At 33.5% G+C, this 18187-nt stretch overlaps 3 protein-coding genes and 1 non-coding gene across 11 annotated transcripts; 2 read left to right on the top strand and 2 right to left on the bottom strand.

Annotated features, from left to right (window-relative positions):
- Positions 1 to 2574: 2574 nt before the first annotated feature.
- Positions 2575 to 6699, top strand: LOC100780331 (probable sulfate transporter 3.4). Of its 2 annotated transcripts, none has more exons than XM_003529674.5 (13): positions 2575 to 2911; positions 3119 to 3167; positions 3255 to 3462; positions 3615 to 3786; positions 4302 to 4367; positions 4467 to 4580; positions 4675 to 4791; positions 4958 to 5084; positions 5192 to 5478; positions 5583 to 5773; positions 5894 to 5979; positions 6069 to 6145; positions 6236 to 6699. In XM_003529674.5, exons 1-13 carry the CDS (start codon positions 2603 to 2605, stop codon positions 6377 to 6379), a joined length of 1947 nt encoding a protein of 648 aa, XP_003529722.1. In that variant the 5' UTR covers positions 2575 to 2602; the 3' UTR covers positions 6380 to 6699. The 2 variants fall into 2 exon arrangements, with proteins under 2 accessions (XP_003529722.1, XP_014633099.1); XM_014777613.3 differs by having other exon boundaries at positions 2587 to 3041.
- A 476-nt stretch (positions 6700 to 7175) lies between these two features.
- On the bottom strand, positions 7176 to 10854 carry LOC100783390 (protein SYS1 homolog). Of its 6 annotated transcripts, NR_161165.1 has the most exons (5): positions 10671 to 10848; positions 10059 to 10532; positions 9124 to 9350; positions 7744 to 7809; positions 7176 to 7601 (listed from the first exon to the last, which is right to left on the bottom strand). NR_161165.1 is itself a non-coding variant. In NM_001369154.1 (4 exons), exons 2-4 carry the CDS (start codon positions 10280 to 10282, stop codon positions 7594 to 7596), a joined length of 459 nt encoding a protein of 152 aa, NP_001356083.1. In that variant the 5' UTR covers positions 10283 to 10532; positions 10597 to 10848; the 3' UTR covers positions 7176 to 7593. The 6 variants fall into 6 exon arrangements, 5 of the variants coding, with proteins under 5 accessions (NP_001356083.1, NP_001356082.1, XP_006582893.1 ...); NM_001369154.1 differs by lacking the exon at positions 7744 to 7809 and having other exon boundaries at positions 10597 to 10848; NM_001369153.1 differs by lacking the exon at positions 7744 to 7809.
- Positions 10855 to 11715: 861 nt separating this feature from the next.
- Positions 11716 to 11789, top strand: TRNAR-UCG (transfer RNA arginine (anticodon UCG)). The gene has a single exon. It is a non-coding gene; the product is annotated as a tRNA-Arg (tRNA).
- A 529-nt stretch (positions 11790 to 12318) lies between these two features.
- On the bottom strand, positions 12319 to 17788 carry LOC100780156 (heat shock 70 kDa family protein). Of its 2 annotated transcripts, XM_006582936.4 has the most exons (10): positions 17629 to 17788; positions 16327 to 17538; positions 15766 to 15993; positions 15591 to 15686; positions 15236 to 15460; positions 14196 to 14390; positions 13949 to 14095; positions 13624 to 13773; positions 13407 to 13537; positions 12319 to 12909 (listed from the first exon to the last, which is right to left on the bottom strand). In XM_006582936.4, the coding sequence occupies exons 2-10, from the start codon at positions 17494 to 17496 to the stop codon at positions 12678 to 12680; spliced, it is 2574 nt and encodes an 857-aa protein (XP_006582999.1). In that variant the 5' UTR covers positions 17497 to 17538; positions 17629 to 17788; the 3' UTR covers positions 12319 to 12677. The 2 variants fall into 2 exon arrangements, with proteins under 2 accessions (XP_006582999.1, XP_014633098.1); XM_014777612.2 differs by having other exon boundaries at positions 16327 to 17779.
- Positions 17789 to 18187: the final 399 nt, after the last annotated feature.

The raw sequence follows: 18187 nt of genomic DNA, 5'->3' as shown, positions 1-18187 counted from the left end.
ACGGGAAAAAAAAGTGCAACGAATGCAAAGATGGAGTTTATACTTTGGCATAAAGCAAAGATTTACTACACGGTGCTAATTGAAAATGGCCTTATATGAAAAGGTTGCTTTCGTTTAGATAGCTAGTATGCATATGCAAGTGAAAAGAGTTAAAATTCAATCAAATAATTAAAAATCATAACAGGAAGTCAATAATGATGAATACTTTAGTTTCTTTATCTTCTAATTTACATTATTGGACTTCAGCTTTTATAAATAATGATATGTTTTTCTAATTAACTCGTCCGCAAATATTTAAGGTGTATAATAATAATAATAATAATAATAATAATAATAATAATAATAATAATAATAATGAAAGAAAGTAAAAAATGTAGTAGGATTCAATTTGATGTTTTAAATTTGGATAAAAAATTAATCGAACATTTTTTTCATATATCATTTTTTTTTGCATGAAAACATATTAATTTCTAAAACATAAATAAATATATACATCACATTAAAAATGAAAGACTATGCTATTCTATATTCTTTGTTTGGTCATGTGTCTCTTTCTCTTTGCTGCCTCTTCTTTTACCTCCTTAACTTAAGTGCTTAATCAGTAACACCACGAGCTAGCTGCTTCTCTCTAGTTGACTTTAGCCATCACACCAACCAACTCACTAACACCGTTGCTTTTTTATAATTTCCAATCATGGTTAAACCACCTTTTTTATATTTTAGGGTAAGTTGATTGTTTTCAGTCCATCGAAGGTGGTGATGACGAGTGACCATTTAAATTTTTTATATTCCAATTTCCAGGTACTCTAACATTTGATATATAGTGTCACTTCCTCATGACTCATTCTAGTATATATTTTGTTTCCACGGTTTATAAATTACAGAAACCGGTTTCCACTGCTAAATGTTAATGTATAACAAGTGTCCTTTTGGTTATACTATACAGTAGTAATACATTTTCTGTTGCAACATTTATGTATGAGATTAATTTATTTATATATTTTAATCAATTTTAATAGTTTAAAATTAATTTTATCTAATTTTTAAAATAAACCCATGTTGTTACTGGAAAAAATGGTACAATTAATTTTAAAATTTATACGTTTTTGCCTAAAATTTCATATTCATATGGCCAGGATGCAGCGACTAACGAAATTGAAACTGTTACTTGTTCCTTTGGGCCAACCAAAGGAAATACAAAATATTCTAATAGTAATATTCTTAAGATGCAACATTACTAATTCTCTTTGCGAAAGCACGTTTTAGGAATTATACGCGTTGATCTAATGACAAAAAAAAAACTAAAATTAAGGCTTTATGGAAAATGTTAGCAATTATTTTGATTAAGAAATTAGGAATACATTTGATAAAATTAGTAGATAAATTATCTAAAAGTTAATCAAAAAGTAACCGGGTTTAATAGTTAGCTAAAAACATAAGAACTAGTTTAAAATATTTAGCTGGAAATTGAGAAGTTGGTTAACTAAATTAGTTAAAAGTGTTTAGTAAAAATAGTTATTAAACTAATTGTAAAGTGACATAAAATGATATACTTAATTACTTGGCCATAACTTGAAATTTGATAACTAGGAGTATATTTTTTAAAATAATATCATTTTTCATATTTCAATTGATTTACGATCTTAAAATGACCCATAAAAGACCCAGCAGCTGGAGATCAAATTTTTCTTATTTTAATGTTGAATTTAGATGTTTGGTTCATTAATTTCATTATTTAGTCTTAGGTTTTAAGGCTGTTAAAAAAATCTTAGGTTTTAAGGACTAAAGAAAAAAGATATTCAATAAAAAAATGAGATTAATGAATCAAACATCTACATCCAACATTAAAGAAATTTAAGAGAATTTATGATAATAGAGTACTTGGTAACTGGCCTATGTTTAAGAGAATTGAATACATTAGAGACTAAAAATTAAAGAAATAAATAAACTGTTCGATTGTGTATGTAAGCACGTAAACATTTTCGGAAAAACTTTAAATATTTTTATGTTGAGAATAACTTTAAATAATATTACAATATTTGTTTTATTTATTTAATAAAAAAACATTAATACATTTACATTTTTAAAGATGTAATTAATTTTTCAATACCAAAAACGTAACTGATTTTCATTTAATATTTTTATAAAGTAAATAATTAAAATTTTAATAATTTCATAATTTGTATAATATAGTTGATACCCACAAATTTTACGGAATTATCATATTTAAATAATTGTCACAAGTTTAAATTATTAGTAGTATATAATGACATTAAATACTAAAAAAAAGTATTACTTAAAATATAATTGTCTTTGACGGAGATTATATAATCTTTTTATTTATTATGTATATCACATGTTTTGTAAATAAGTGATTTTAAACTCAAATAATGAATATATAGCTACATTAAATACTTAATAAAAAAAAAGTATATATGATTTTCGCTGGTAAATAATACATGTGGCTTAATAGAAAGAAAGAAAAAATATAACGAGAAGACAAATCGAAATATTCCAATAACGGCAACATTTTGGCACGAGTTTCCCTCCCTCTATAAATTGAGAGGCAGGCTTGTGTTTGTTGTTAAGAGAAAAGCGAGCAATGGGTGTGAACTCTTACTCCAACAGCATGAAGATCCAAGCCGAGATACAAATGCCACCCTTAGAAATCCACAAGGTTCGTTTGCCACCAGAACGCACCACCTTGCAGAAACTCAGACACAGACTCTCTGAGATCTTCTTCCCAGATGATCCACTCCACAGGTTCAAGAACCAAACATGCCTCATCAAGCTCCTCCTTGCACTTCAATACTTTTTCCCCATTTTCCAATGGGCCCCTCTCTACAACCTTTCCCTTCTCCGCTCTGACATCATCTCTGGTCTCACCATCGCTAGCCTCGCCATTCCTCAGGCTGAGTTTTATTAAATCTTTTTCATATATAAGAAACTTTGGTCGAAACCATGGACATGTTGTGGTTTTAAAACATGTCATTTTAAGATTGGCTAAGATCATCAATACATAATTAATGGTCCTTGATGATGTAATAATTTCTCCTTAACACCCCTCACGTGCATGTTTCATAGAAGTACGTATAAACTTTGAGTGTTTTTTATGCAGGGAATCAGCTATGCTAAGCTTGCAAACTTGCCACCTATTCTTGGATTATGTTAGTTCCCTTTGTTTGTGCACGGTATTGAGTTGTTGTGATCAATTATGTGAAGTAACGTTTCTAAGTGGTGTGAATATTGTGCAGATTCCAGTTTTGTGCCCCCGTTGATATATTCCCTGCTTGGAAGTTCTAGACATCTTGGTGTTGGTCCAGTTTCAATTGCATCTTTGGTCATGGGATCAATGTTAAGCGAGACCGTTTCTTATAGTCAAGATCCAATTCTCTATCTTAAAATGGCCTTCACTGCCACTTTCTTTGCCGGTTTGTTCCAATCTTCTCTGGGTATATTAAGGTATTAAATCATACACCCCTGGTTTTTATTTTTTATTACGGATTTTTTTCAACTAAGTTTAAATACTTCAACTTGAAGACTGTACACTACATTGATTGGTGTTTAGTAAGTAATATTTTATGATTGATAATAGCCTTTGATGATCCATACAGGTTAGGCTTTGTAATTGATTTTCTCTCAAAGGCAACACTGGTGGGTTTTATGGCTGGTGCAGCGATTATTGTGTCACTGCAACAGCTGAAAGGGTTGCTTGGAATAGTTCATTTCACCAACAAGATGCAAATAACACCTGTACTGATTTCTGTTTTCAAGCAAAGAGACGAGGTATAATTTGATTTTGATAACTTATTCTAGTTTTACTCCTATTTTGTAAAAATATATGTTAAATATTTAGAAAATAATTTATATTTTTTAAAGGACGGCCACAATTCTTTTAGATGTGTTTTATGGTTACTGTTTTGCATATATTTCAAAATGGTCGGAAGAGTAAAGCTACTTTAAAAATAAAACAAAAAATATTCCCCACCGCAAAACATTTTGATAGCAATTATTCTGTTTTAAGAAATAAGAATTAACACTATCATTGAGATTGCTAATTGAAGACCAGCAGCTATTTGTAGATATTCTCTTTGACTTTTATATTAAGGGATTAGATTCCAACTAGTTATTAAAAAAATAACTTTTCTTCCTTCTAATTATGTCATGAATGAAAAACATGGAATGGCTAGGCAATTAAGGGTCACTTTTAAACGAAGATGCATATTTCGTATTGTCCTAGTTATACAAATGTGAGTGTAATTATGTATATGGTCACTAAATATTTTGAGCAACTTGTGCAGTGGTCATGGCAAAACCTTTTGTTGGGATTCAGTTTCCTACTATTCCTGTTGACAACAAGGCACATTGTAAGATTCTATATCTTGAATACACAAATACATAGACTCCTTGTCCTAAGACAATTCATCTGCTTCTTAAGATCTGAAAATTCTTAATGATTGCAACAGAGCCTGAAGAAGCCAAAATTATTCTGGGTTTCAGCAGCTGCCCCATTGACATCAGTTATTCTGTCAACCATTTTCGTATTTATTCTGAGAAATAAGACACATAAAATTGCTATTGTAAGAAACCGTACCCTTTTCTGGTTTTTAAAATACATAAGAGATGCTCAATATAACTTTTCTTCCTAATAACTGTTATCTTTTTCTCCGTCAGATTGGTGGATTGCCAAAGGGACTTAATCCACCATCATCAAACATGTTATACTTCAATGGTCCTTATTTGGCTCTTGCTATTAAAACAGGACTTGTCACTGGGATCTTGTCTCTGACTGTAAGTTTTCCCAATTCGAGAAACATAATTGGTTACGGAAGATTTTACTAAAATTACACGTTGTAAATAACATGGTCTCCTCCTTAGACTTGGCATAAATGCACGCATGCACACACAAATACTACAATATATCATATAACTCAACTGCTACTTTCTTCTGTTTCAGGAAGGAATCGCAGTAGGAAGAACATTTGCTGCACTTAAGAATTACCAGGTGGATGGAAACAAAGAAATGATGGCCATTGGTCTTATGAACATAGCTGGCTCTTGTTCTTCATGCTATGTCACAACAGGCAATGACTCTTCCCTCATTTGACCATGTGACTAGTGGTTAGTTAAGTTATTGAAGAAATGCAAGTTTTGAGAAAATATTCACTCTAACATTAAAATAAACTTGCAGGATCCTTTTCTCGATCAGCTGTTAACTACAATGCCGGGGCACAGACTGCGGTCTCAAATATAATCATGGCATCAGCAGTTCTTGTGACCCTTTTGTTTCTGATGCCACTGTTCTATTACACACCGAATGTAGTCTTAGCAGCCATTATCATCACTGCTGTTTCAGGGCTAATAGATTATCAAGCTGCATATAAATTGTGGAAGGTTGACAAGCTTGATTTCTTGGCCTGCTTGTGCTCCTTTTTCGGTGTTCTGTTCATTTCAGTGCCTTTAGGCCTTGGAATAGCGGTAAGATAGGAATTCCTTAATCTGTTTCCTGTTATTAGAAACCTAAAATTCATTGTATGCTAATACTATGTGTTTAATATTACTGACTTCGCCAAAATCTTCAGGTGGCAATATCAGTCTTCAAGATCTTGCTTCATGTCTCTAGGCCAAACACACTGGTTTTGGGGAATATACCAGGGACGCCAATATTCCACAACCTAAACCAATATAGAGAAGCTTTGAGGATCCCTTCATTTATCATTTTGGCTGTTGAGTCTCCCATCTACTTTGCTAATTCAACGTACCTACAAGAAAGGTTAGATAAAGCGACTTGTAGATTGGTGATTTGTGAATGTTTAGTACATTTCAAATATTTTTTAGAAGCATTTTGAGTGATTGTGAGATTCCAACCACTTGAGAGCTTTTCCCGCTATAGGATACTGAGATGGGTTCGAGAAGAGGAAGAGCGAGTAAAAGCAAACAATGAGAGTACTTTGAAGTGCATAATTTTGGACATGACAGGTATGTATTTCATCTGACTTAAAGTTTTGTTATCCAAGTTTTGAGATGCTTTTGACTGAAAAAAATAGTTTCTTTTTTTCTTTCCCCAGCTGTTACTGCCATAGACACAAGTGGAATTGATACTCTATGTGAACTCAGAAAGGTGCTGGAAAAAAGATCACTTCAGGTATATATACTAATTGTAACATTTCATCAGGCATTAAGACTTGCCCTCACTTTTATTTCTAATCTTTATATTCACAATTGATTGGTGCAGCTTGTGTTGACAAATCCTGTTGGAAATGTGATGGAAAAGTTGCATCAGTCAAATATTTTGGATTCCTTTGGGTTGAAAGGAGTCTATCTCTCAGTAGGAGAAGCTGTGGCTGACATTTCATCTTCTTGGAAAGCTCAGCCTTGATTTCCATAAATAAAAAATTCTAAAACAAAAAGGAAAAAGATGACGGCTTCTAACTTCTTGGAGAAAACTCTTAAAATGAGAAGTTTTTTACCTCTCTGAGACGGTCTATGTTTTGGTAGAAACCTTGACAAACAAGGCATTTATTCTTTCAGTAGAGCGTTTCTTATCCCATGATGTAACTTTAATGTATTCAGTTACTTTTGTCCATTTTTGGTTTTTGTAAGAGGGAAAGAGCATCCAAGCAAAGAATATTGGGATGACTTTATTCTGTGAACATTGATAAATATAAATAGATATTTTAATAGCAAAGAAGAATCAAAGACGAGCGTTCCAGTCTTCTCCATTTTTTCTGATGTGACTATATTCTTTTTTTCCTTTTTCCTTCAATACAAATATTATGTTTTTCCAATTTGAAAAAAAAAAAAGACCACTAACAAAGGAGAAAGCGATCGTTAGCGGAGCAGAGCTTCCGATAAATACGTGTAAATTAAGTAATTCGTCATGTAGCTTTTACTTACACAAGCTTCATTACCATGACAAGAGATGAATAAAATCCGGTTTAAATCTCATTCCTTTAACGTAGAAAGGAAGAAATATTATCATCAGAGTACAAGATTTTGATGCATCTGAACTCCATCAATCACGTAAAAGAAAAAGGCAATCCAGATATTTATCGAAGTGAACCATGTTATGATGCACTTTTTTTTTTTTTCATAAACAGGACTTTTAACAAGTTCGATTATCAACAAGAAAACACAGAATGCAAATTAACAATTAAGCTATATATAGGAAGATCAACCACAAGATGTTGTGCAAATTTATCAATCAATAAAGAAATTAACAAAACAAATCTGACTAAGAGGTTCATTCTGCTACCTGATATAACAACCTCATTAAAAGTAATGGGATAGAAAGAGGTAACATATGAGATTGTAAACAGATCCGAAAACTCACAAAAGGGTAAAAAGAATAAAATTACAATAAGACTTCCGGAAATTCCTGTAAAATTATATACTTAGTCTCGTCTGGTTATATATGTTTCAATTCTATTCCAACTAAAGAATAGAAAATAAATGCAGGTCTTTCAATGGCAGAATAGAACTATTCACTTCGTGGGCTTCATCTTGAAGATCATGATCATCCAATATATAGAAGCAAAAGTAGTTGCCATCCTGCAGCACTTGTTTCTTGTATTCAAAAGTACCTTCTACCAATCAAACATCTGCAAGGAACTCGAGAGTATTAAACCACAGACTAGTCATCTAACATTTGGCAGTATATAAAACAGAATGCTCTCCAACACATCATTATCGATAATCTATAATCTATAACAATAACAAAGGGAATACCCCCATTTGATGTACATATTCTGTTAGACTATTTTGCCTTTCAATTGCTCCCCAAATCACCCACTACTCGTTTTCAGACTCCTACATCAAATTAACCATATTAAACTGTCAAAAAGAAATTAAATTCAATGATTTACACAAAAAATAAAAAACGCAGAAAGATAGGCAATATAGTGCTAGTCTTTTTGCTGGTGTCCACATAATGAAAATTCTTAGTTACCGAGTGGTGTTTACACAGAATGACTGCAAGTTTTACAGTTTGCAATAGGATTGTCTCCCATACTCCAACCTACAACTTGAGTATGGTTACTCCTAGCAAAATATGTAAATAAGTAAATTTTAATAGATTTAGAATTTATCTTCAAATTTTTAAGATATTAAAAATTGCTCTTGTATTTAATAAATTTATTGTTTGTTATTATAAGATAGCCCTTAATTTATTAAATATTAAAAGATATGAGCTCCTCTTTAACCAAACGGCATCGTGTGACCCATGTAGCCTACCTCCCCTAATAGGATGAAAACTTTTGCAGTGATTCCCCCTCCACAATGGAACCCACAAATCAGACTTCTTTCTTTACCCTCTAACTCACGTTCAACCCCATCTTTCTCCACCCATATCAATCAATTTTGGTGAGAAAATTCCCTTGAACCATTCATTATTATAATTATTATTTGTTGAGAGTTAAATGTGTAAATTTGCTCAATGCCCATTTGCTGTTGTGATTTTCAGCTTAGATTTTAGTTAAAGCTGTGGTTTTTTCTATTTGTGCTTTTCAGATTTTGGATTGGCATCGCAAATTGGATTTTGCTTCCTTTGCTTCTCGCCGCCACCACTATTTGCTGCTGACCATGGCAGGAGAAAAGCTGGTTCAGAGAACAGGGACAGCTAGATGGCTGGGTTTCCCACAAGCATCTTCCATAGGAAGCATACCTTGTCAACTAAATGTAGTACACTAGCCTCTTACACTAGACCCAACTCCTATTGGTTTTCAGGAGATGGGGAGCATACTCAAACCCTGCTGCTCACCCTAGGTGTCCAAGCTCTAGTACCAGCAAAGAAAATAATATAAAACTTAACATGATATGCAAACTGAAATGACAATTTAAAAATTGATGCTTGGCCTTCTGAGCATAAATATTCCAAAGGGGAAAAGGCAAGAAAAACAAGAAAGAAATGAACAGCCAACAGAATATACATATAGAATTTAAATGATTGCCTAATATAAATTAAGTTTGACAGCCTGAACATATATTCAGGTTTCTGAAAATAATTAAACACAGAATAGAAGACAGATATAGCACAGCATATAAAAATATAATGCAGACCAACAAATCTTTAAACAGCACATGTCCAATTAGCCGCTAAACATCCATCAAGGAGGAAGTTCTTACTTGACCGAAATCGTGTCAATGATATCTCCTGGAGTTCACGCTTCATGCACAGACGTTCACCGAGCAAAGCCATCACTGCAATTCCAGTACCATTCACAATCCACCATGTTATAGATGAGGGCCAACCCCCATACACAATGCATATAAAAAGATGGACAATGTAGACTGTGGCTGAAAAATCCAAGCACTTCTTTGATCTTTCAATCAAACAAAACACATATACCGCCCTGCATAAAAATAATAGTGGTGTAAGTACAATGTAAAGCTACTCAATAATTTCAGCCAACAATACATTAAATCCATAACCCAACAGCTAAGAATGCATCCTTTAGTTCATTCCTCCCACAAAAAATAATCACAGAACAAACACAGAATTTCTAAATCTAAACCGTTAAATCCACTGGATTTAAAAAAACACTAAACATTTCCTATTTTGTAGCATTCCAAACATAAGATCTAATTTATAAATCAAATCTCATTTCTTTTAACATTCCAATCGCACTGGATGAAAGAGACAATTAAAATTTCTGGATTCAAGGCACATCTATGTCAAAGGTTCAAAGCTTAACTTTTTGTTTCTTTTCCCACACTATAACACAGCACAACCAGTCCAACACAAAGAGAACAAACAGATTAAAGAATTAACATTCATTTATAAGCTTGTAGGCATAACACTGCTAAACCAAACAAAAAAATGGAAAAGTAAGAAAGTGGAAAGATGCTAAATACATGACAGTAGTTTTAAAAAAAATGCTAAAGGTTCATACAACAACTTCAAAGAAGCAATGACGATTTAAAAAATGAACCTAACCTTTCAAGTTAAAAACTACGATATACTATTGAAGAGTGGAGGCACAATCACAAATCAGCAATCAATTATAGGCTACCCAATAACAAATTCAAGCATGATGTTTAAGGTGGAACAGAACAATTACCCTGCAACTGAGCTGAGCAGAAACGAAGCAATAACACACCAACCAGTAACGGTAGAGGTAGTAATCGCAACATAGTCAAAGAAATACACGAGACTCAACCGAGACACACGTGTGCCAACAAGTATCGACAAGAACAACCCCAGGGTGATATAGTACAAACATTGAAGACACACAATCTGAGCAACAATAAGCCAAGGGTCCCATACCACCGAACCATAGAACATGACGCCGACCCGACAAACTTCCTCAAACAAATCGAAGCCCAATTCTCAAACTTCCACAACTGTAGCAGCGACCCAGTTACTCAAATCTAGGCACGCCACTCGTCATTAGACAAAAATTTAAAAATTTAGAGACCCCAGTTTCCATAAAGCACTTCAAAACCCAAATCAAGGTTGCCCCAAATGCAAACGATGGTTCATGTCCATCCAGATCTGGATTCTGGAAGCGATAAATGTTGCAGAACAAAATCGACTGAAAAATAAGATCAGTGTAAGAATAGCGAAATCAATATAAGTTCGTGATCGATGAATCTTACGAGAAATTGAAGAGGGAGGATATTCCAACTTTCTGGTAACAGTAAGATGAATAGAGAGAGTGGGGGCAAATTACAGATTGGGAGAACTCGCCGGAAATTGAGAAGGGAAAGAACGAATTGTCTTATTGGAGAGAAAATTGAAGTGCTCTCCTACGGCAATGGCGAGAGATGAAATTTTTGGGAGCAAAATTGCAGAGAAATTCACTGAGGCATGAAGTTGAAACTGGGAAGTGTCGTTTAGTTTTCTAATTAGTCGTTTTCATATCTTTGGCGTCGTCTGATGCTAAATTACCTTTTTCTTCTTTTTTATATTTAATAAATTAATTTTTAAATTTTCAGTCGTGAAAATGAAAATGAACCATGTGCCTGAATCACCTTGGAAAATTAATTTTGAATCCAGAAATAATTTTGGATGTACTTTTATAATTTTTTATTTTAAGTCTAAAATTAATTCTAAATTAAAGTAATTTTTATTTCAAATCCAAATTTTTATATTAAATTTTATTATAAAAACATTCAAATATAAATTATATCATTTCACAATCAATTTTATAAAATTAAATTTATTTAAAATTAATCTTGTGAAGTTCATCTAAACATACAATAATTTTAAATGAATTTTACTCGTCGATAAGTAAATTATTATTTTAGTAATAACTTTCCTTAATGGTCATTCTAATTTCTAACTAGCAATAGATTTTCTAATATTTTTTTTATTAATTAAATTTTATTAAATATTAAAAAATATGAGTAAAATTTATTAAATATAAATATAAATTCACAAAAATTATAATTTTGAATAAGTTTTAACAAACAATCAAATTTGAATTGAAATCAGTGTGTTAAATTGTATGTTTCTTTTCCTACTTGTATTTAAAAAAATCATATGTTTATAACATTTTTCTTTTCATCCTTAACTGTTGAATTAATCACATAAGTATATAAATAAATAATGTGTGCATTGACAATAAAACAAAACAAAAAAAACTGAATTCAAGTCAGATTCTTATGGGCCAGAGGTGATGTCAATTTTATTTTATTTTTCCTTTTAGCAAGAGGACTGATTTCTACATTGCTTCATTGGTTAAATAAAAGTTTAATATAGTTGCTCTCGTAAGAGACCGCATAGCGCAGTGGATTAGCGCGTTTGACTTCGGATCAAAAGGTCGTGGGTTCGACTCCCACTGTGGTCGGTTTTTTTTCTCTCCCTTTACATTGTGAACTTAAATAATGCTACATGAGTGAATCGACTTCTTTTTTTTTTTGGAAATTACATGAGTGAATTTACTTCCAAACTTAGTCTTAGAATGAAATTAATCAAAATTAACAGAACTCAACTCGATATAACCTTATCAAAAGTACACATTGAATCCGTAAGTTCAGTAAATAACTAGTCAAGCCACATGAATTGATCTACATTAAAAATCTATTAAAAAAAATCATAATCTATAAATTTCATAAAAATTTATGAAAAATACTTTTAAAAATCACAAAGTCTGCTTCACTCGAAAACCTTCCAGATCAACGATTCACTAAAACTGATTTGGCCAACTAGACCACCAGTTCACTAAAAAAACTGACCGAGTCACACTTCTATAACGTTTCCAATCTAACAACCAGATCAAACCGGTTATATTACTTAGTTGATCGTCGAACCGTTTCAGGACTGTCTTGTCTCGAACATGAAACCAATAATGGTATAGCAAGGGTTATAATGCCACGTAAAATAAACGCAAATATTAAACGGGAAACGAGCATTACAATTCATCCATCGTCTAACAATCTTATATAACTAATCTATATATAAACCTAGAGAAAGTAACTCTTCTGGCCAATTCCAACCACATTGTCGTTTTTTCTTCAAAATTCTTTGTGAAAAAAATCCGGATTCCAAAGAACCACCATAATATTAATTAAAACTTACGTTACCAACCAACCAACCGAGAGGGTTCTACTTACACCAATCATCCAAGGAGCCACACTCACTATCAACCCACCAAAATTCTCTTTTCCTGGGCCCAATTCATACTCAAATGCTTATACAGATAGTAGAGACTTGAGAGCAAACCAACAACAAAAAATTAGGCAGAGGCTGTTTTCTCAGACTTATCAGTTTCCATTGGTTCAGTAGACGCTGGTGCAGCCTGACTACTGCTATTCCCACCATTCTCATTACTGTTGGCATCAGCATCCCCCTGAGGAGGTTGCTGCTGCTGCTGCTGTTCATCACTCTGAGAAGATGGATGTGTTGCTGGTCCTGGTGGAGTAGTCGCCTTGGTTGGCCTTGGTGTTGCCATAATCGGCTTGCAGAACCTATTCAAAATATATGTATTTTTTAAACAGAAAACCATAGATGAAAATAACAGGAAAAAGAAATAATGAAGAGAATTAAAGATATTCTTAAAAAGTTGACTGGTTTATAAGAATACATTAAGCAATGCAACAGTAAAGGACAACCAACAAAGTCTAAGATAAAATGTGTTTTTAATTCTGTAAATATAACTTTATTTTAGTCCTTAAAAAAATTACTGATTTTGGTCCTCACAAATTTTATAAATTTTTAAATAGTTCTTCACTACTTAGCTATCTATGTCATCTTATGTCACCTATAAATAATTACTGATGTGACATCATAAATAAGAACTATTTTAAAAAAAATTACGAGAACCAAAACCAATTAAAAAATATGTAAAAATGACTAACACCAAATGCATCAGACATATATACATACAGACTAAACATATACTTAAGCCAAATGATGTCTAATAATCCAAAAACTACCTATCCACAGCAAGAATTTAAACAGATACCTATCGACAGCTTCAGCTTTCTTTCTTATTTCAGCTGACAAGAGTACAGGGTTGGCATATTTTGGAAGTGAGTTCTGCTGCTGCTGCTTCTCATTAAACCACTTTTCAGCTTCAACACATTCATTTATGACCTAGAAACATATGGAAAGATAAATGGTTTCAGATTTATTCACAACCACTCACAGAAACAAGGGAAAGAAAATTGACATGCAATTACCTTCTGTTTCTCGTTAATGTCAATGTGCTCAAATCTGGGATCATTCGACATTGCAACTTGTCTGTAACTATTTATACAATAGACAAACTGTTCGATTATAGTACCCCTCTCCATGAATTCTTTGTAACGCTCATCAATTGGATCACCATGCTGCAATCACAAAAATAAATATCTATTAAGAATGCCTATGTTAAGACTAGCATGGAAATACCTCAAACCATTTATGTTTGTGCATAAAAAACAAGAGGAACTCTGATCCCTTTTCTTTGTACAATATTACAGCTTGACTGAGGAATGGGAGCTAGGATTCTACAAAACTTCATACCTTTTTGAGTTCCTCAAGCTTGGCAGTATATACACCTTTAGTTTCATCTTCACCCTCACCATAAAGCCAATCTTCCACTTCCTGAAGTTTAGCAGTAAAATCATCTCTCTCTGAAGCAGTGACAAACTCTTGGTATTTGTCATTAAGCTGAAATGATAACAGGAAAAAAAATCAACAATTATTATATGACAGGCATTTGTATGTGATGTTAGACCCTGGGTAAGAGAACAAGAAAGATAGCGCCCACCTTGTTTCTCATGTCATAAACATAAGCCTCAACTGCGTTTTTCTTGTCTTTTGTTTCTTCCATCACACGATCTTGCAAAGCCATTTCAAACTCCTTCTCTAGTGCTTTCTGGACATCCACAGGCACCATTGCTCCATAAATTAACTCTACTACAGGAATGTTTGTTTTCTTAACCTTTTTCTTTGGAGCCTGAACCTACAACATTAAGAATCCAGTCAACCAAATTACAAAATATCACTTAACCATGTTGAACAACTCTAACTGAAGCAGAAAAAAGCAACAGGAAGAGTACATAATATGTATACATCATTGTACTGACTGACAGTGCATTCATGGAAGACATGAGGTCTTTTTAGTAAGAGAAAAATATATATTTTGATCTCTCGTTTTTTAGAAATCATGACAAAAAAGGCATGTCTTCACTTTGTTTCCAGTTTTCAAAGATTTGTAAATTAAAAAAAATGTTTTCACTATTTATACAAATCCTTAAAAACAAAACAAAATGAAAACAATGTGTTATAATTTTTTAATTAAAAGTAAAAACAAGAAACAAAAATAGAAAACATTTTCTCAAGTCAACAAGCCCTAGAACTTGCATTTAATCTGAAGCAGGAAATCTAGCAAATTAAATCAACAACAGGATGATGCAAACACACATTAGTGCCACATTAAAACTCAACAACACTGTAATATTTGTGAAATTCTTCTGAAAACTGGTTTTCAATTTGTTTAAACAACGTAAACTATAGTACCATCATCTAACTTATCATAACAACATAAAACCAGAAGAAAAAATAGCATGCTTGAAATAAATAACAAAGATATTGCTAAAAAAATCAACAGTGGCCTAAAATATTTGTTTAAACAACTTAAACTATAGTACCATCATCTAACTTACCATAACACCATAAAATCAGAAGAAGAAAAAATAGCATGTTTGAAATAAATAACAAAGATATTGCTAAAAAAATCAACAGTGGCATAAAAAATGAAAAAGACATTTCGAGCATATGCATGAATATTTTTTCAACAGTACTTACCTTGGTATCAGTATCTGTTTGCAAAGGCTTACCTCCACTCTCAGGGATGCCATCTTCAACCCCAGAGGCATCAATACTAGCCTTTCCATTTTCCATATTAGCACCAGTGTCATTGGAGGAAGGAGGTGCAGCGGCCTCAGCTGGGACTTCATCGATGTCCATCTTAGTATTTTCCCCTGCTGCTTCTTTGCTAACTGGAACATCAACTTCTTCCTCTTCCAGGAGCTAAAGAAAACAACTAGAAGTTGTTAGATCGCAGGAACATATGCTCTGTATACTATCATAAGTTCACAAGGGTGGTTAATTGGTTATAGTAGGTGAGGGAAGGGGTACCAAAAAGACAGAAAAAACTTACCGTTGCAGACTCAAGGGATACAATTCCATGCAGATTCAGACGAACTTTCACTTTAACTTTTGCCTTTTCACCATTTGTAGTTTGGAAAGGACCAATCTGATTACACTCAAAAGAGTCACAGCACTGCCAAAAAAACAATGTAACAAAGAATGAAACAAGTTGGAAACTGGCTTACAGTATAGGTGCTGATCTTAGCAGGTGTTTGCAGCCCACTCACATCACCAAATTGTACATCAACAGAGAATGTTCCTGACCTGTAGAATGTCAGTGCCTTGATACTTGGTATGGGATTACCCTTGGGAAAAACAAGGGAACTCTGCTGATTTTCTGGTCCATTGTCCTGTGCATCTGGACCAGAACTTTTCCATGAAAGAGAAATCGAGAAAGGAAGGCTTTCGTTGACCTTTACATTATGAAAAGGGAAAAAAAATAGCAACATCATACCGCATGCAAAGCTTAGCATATGGACAATTCACAAATATGTAAAAAAGCACAGAAGAAACTGATGCATGAAACTCCTAAAGGCCTAAACACAAGTAGATACCACAGATATGTAATTAAAATAGCACCAATCATGCTAAGATTCATAAATCATACAGTAATTCCTAAAGGTCTGTACGGTTTACAACAAGTACAAAAGACAATAAGCAAACAGGCCTACAAAACCAACAGTGGCATATGAGGGTCCTTGTGAATTGAAATGAAATAGAGAACAATCCAACGCAAAAAACTTTACCTGAAATTCTCGTACTTTGAACGTTGGACTAAGAATTGCACATTCCAACGCACATCCCCTAGCAACACACTCACTAGCATTCATTGTCCGCCTAGGCTCCTTTTTGAAAAACTCTGTCAATATTTTGTTAATGGCCGGCACACGAGAACCTGAACCAACCACCTCAACCGTGTGCACATTTTCGACGGTAAGACCTGCTTCAGCAAGTGCCTTCTCCAGAGGCCCCTTCACACGTTCCAAAATTGGAAGACTTAGTTGCTCAAATTCATCTCGCTTGATGAAGCCCCGGACATCCTTCTCATCCATCAAGCACTCAATGTTGAGAGGTGCCTCAGGATTTGCACTAAGCATCTTCTTGATCTTCTCACAGGCAGCCCTGAGCCTTATGCAAGCCCTGGCATTTTGAAAAACATCAATCTTGTACTCGTCCTTAAACTTCTCAGCAAAGTGATGGAACAAAACCTCATCAAAATCCCTACCGCCGAAAGACCTATCATACGAATGAGCCAACACTTTCAGCTGCCCCTTCTTGAATCCAGCAATGCATACTTGCAAGCTAGCATGTCCAACATCAACAAACGCAACATTCAGCTGATCATTTTCCGGAAGGTCCGTTTTATAAATCCCATAGGCCAAGGCAGTGGCAGTCATTTCGTGAATCAACCGAAGCGGGTGCAGACCAGCAATTGTGGCCGCATCCAACACCGCCCTTCTCTGCAGATCAGTGAAATAAACCGGGATTCCAATGCAACAATCAACAACTGCCGTAGTGAGATTCTTCTCCGCAATTTCCTTAAGATTCGACAGCATCATTCCAAACACTTGGGTAGGCGTAAATGTCTTGGCCTCACCCATGTATCGCGCATGAATCAACGGGTACCCATCACTCCCCTCAGTGACGAGAAACGGCAATGACTTAAGATCCCGCTGCAATTCGGGATCAGCGAATTTCCTACCAATGAGTCTCTTAATCTGTGAGATTGAATTCTTAGGGTTCATCATAGTGGAGGCAGCACCGGCAGTGCCAATGAAGCGTTGCTTGTCACCGAAGCACACAATGGCGGGCGTTTCACGCTTGGACTCATCATTGAGCACAACGTCAATCCCTCTCTGCCTCGCAACCGCAACAACGCAACTCTCGTTACCGAAATCGAAACCAACCACGCTCATCTTGGTCGATCGAAATTCCGTACAAAACAGGAAAAAACAAATCTGAAAATTTAAAAAGAAAAGCAGCTAGCACATGAACTAATAAGAAGAAATGAATTTGATTGAATAACAGGTGAGGAGTGGAAACCGAACCGAATGGGTGGATGAGTTAGATCTGAGAGGGTGAAGGGAAGATTGTAGTTTGTATTCTCGTATCCCCGGAAAAGCTCTGGAATTTTGGATTCCAAAGAAACACTGCTAACTGCTACATAGATAGATAGATGGGTCCCGCTCCTACCTCACTCATCTGTTTCTAGAAACATCTGTTGAAACCCTTAAATGCAATTTTACCCTTCTATATTATTCAATCCAACATTTTCATTCATAAATTTTAAAATATACATATTTAATTATTTTATTTTATAAAATTTAAAATTTTAATTCAATTTTTAATTTTACCTATATTTTATTTCTTTTATTTTTATCTAATTAAATCATAAATCTTATATATTTTTTAAGATATCATTAAAAATTATTTAATTAATTATAATATAAGAAATAAAAAATAGATAAAATTGAAAATTGAAATAAAATTACATATTTTTTTAAAATAATAGAATCAAAATTATAAATTTTAAAATAAAATAATTAAATATTTTTATTTTGAAATATAGGAATTAAAATTATGATTTTTTTTAAAACAAAATGTAAG

This window comes from Glycine max, chromosome 7, assembly GCF_000004515.6.
Source record: "Glycine max cultivar Williams 82 chromosome 7, Glycine_max_v4.0, whole genome shotgun sequence".
Lineage (NCBI taxonomy): Eukaryota > Viridiplantae > Streptophyta > Magnoliopsida > Fabales > Fabaceae > Glycine > Glycine max.
Note: the sequence above shows the minus strand (reverse complement) of the source record. Positions and strands in the feature narration are given on the sequence as shown.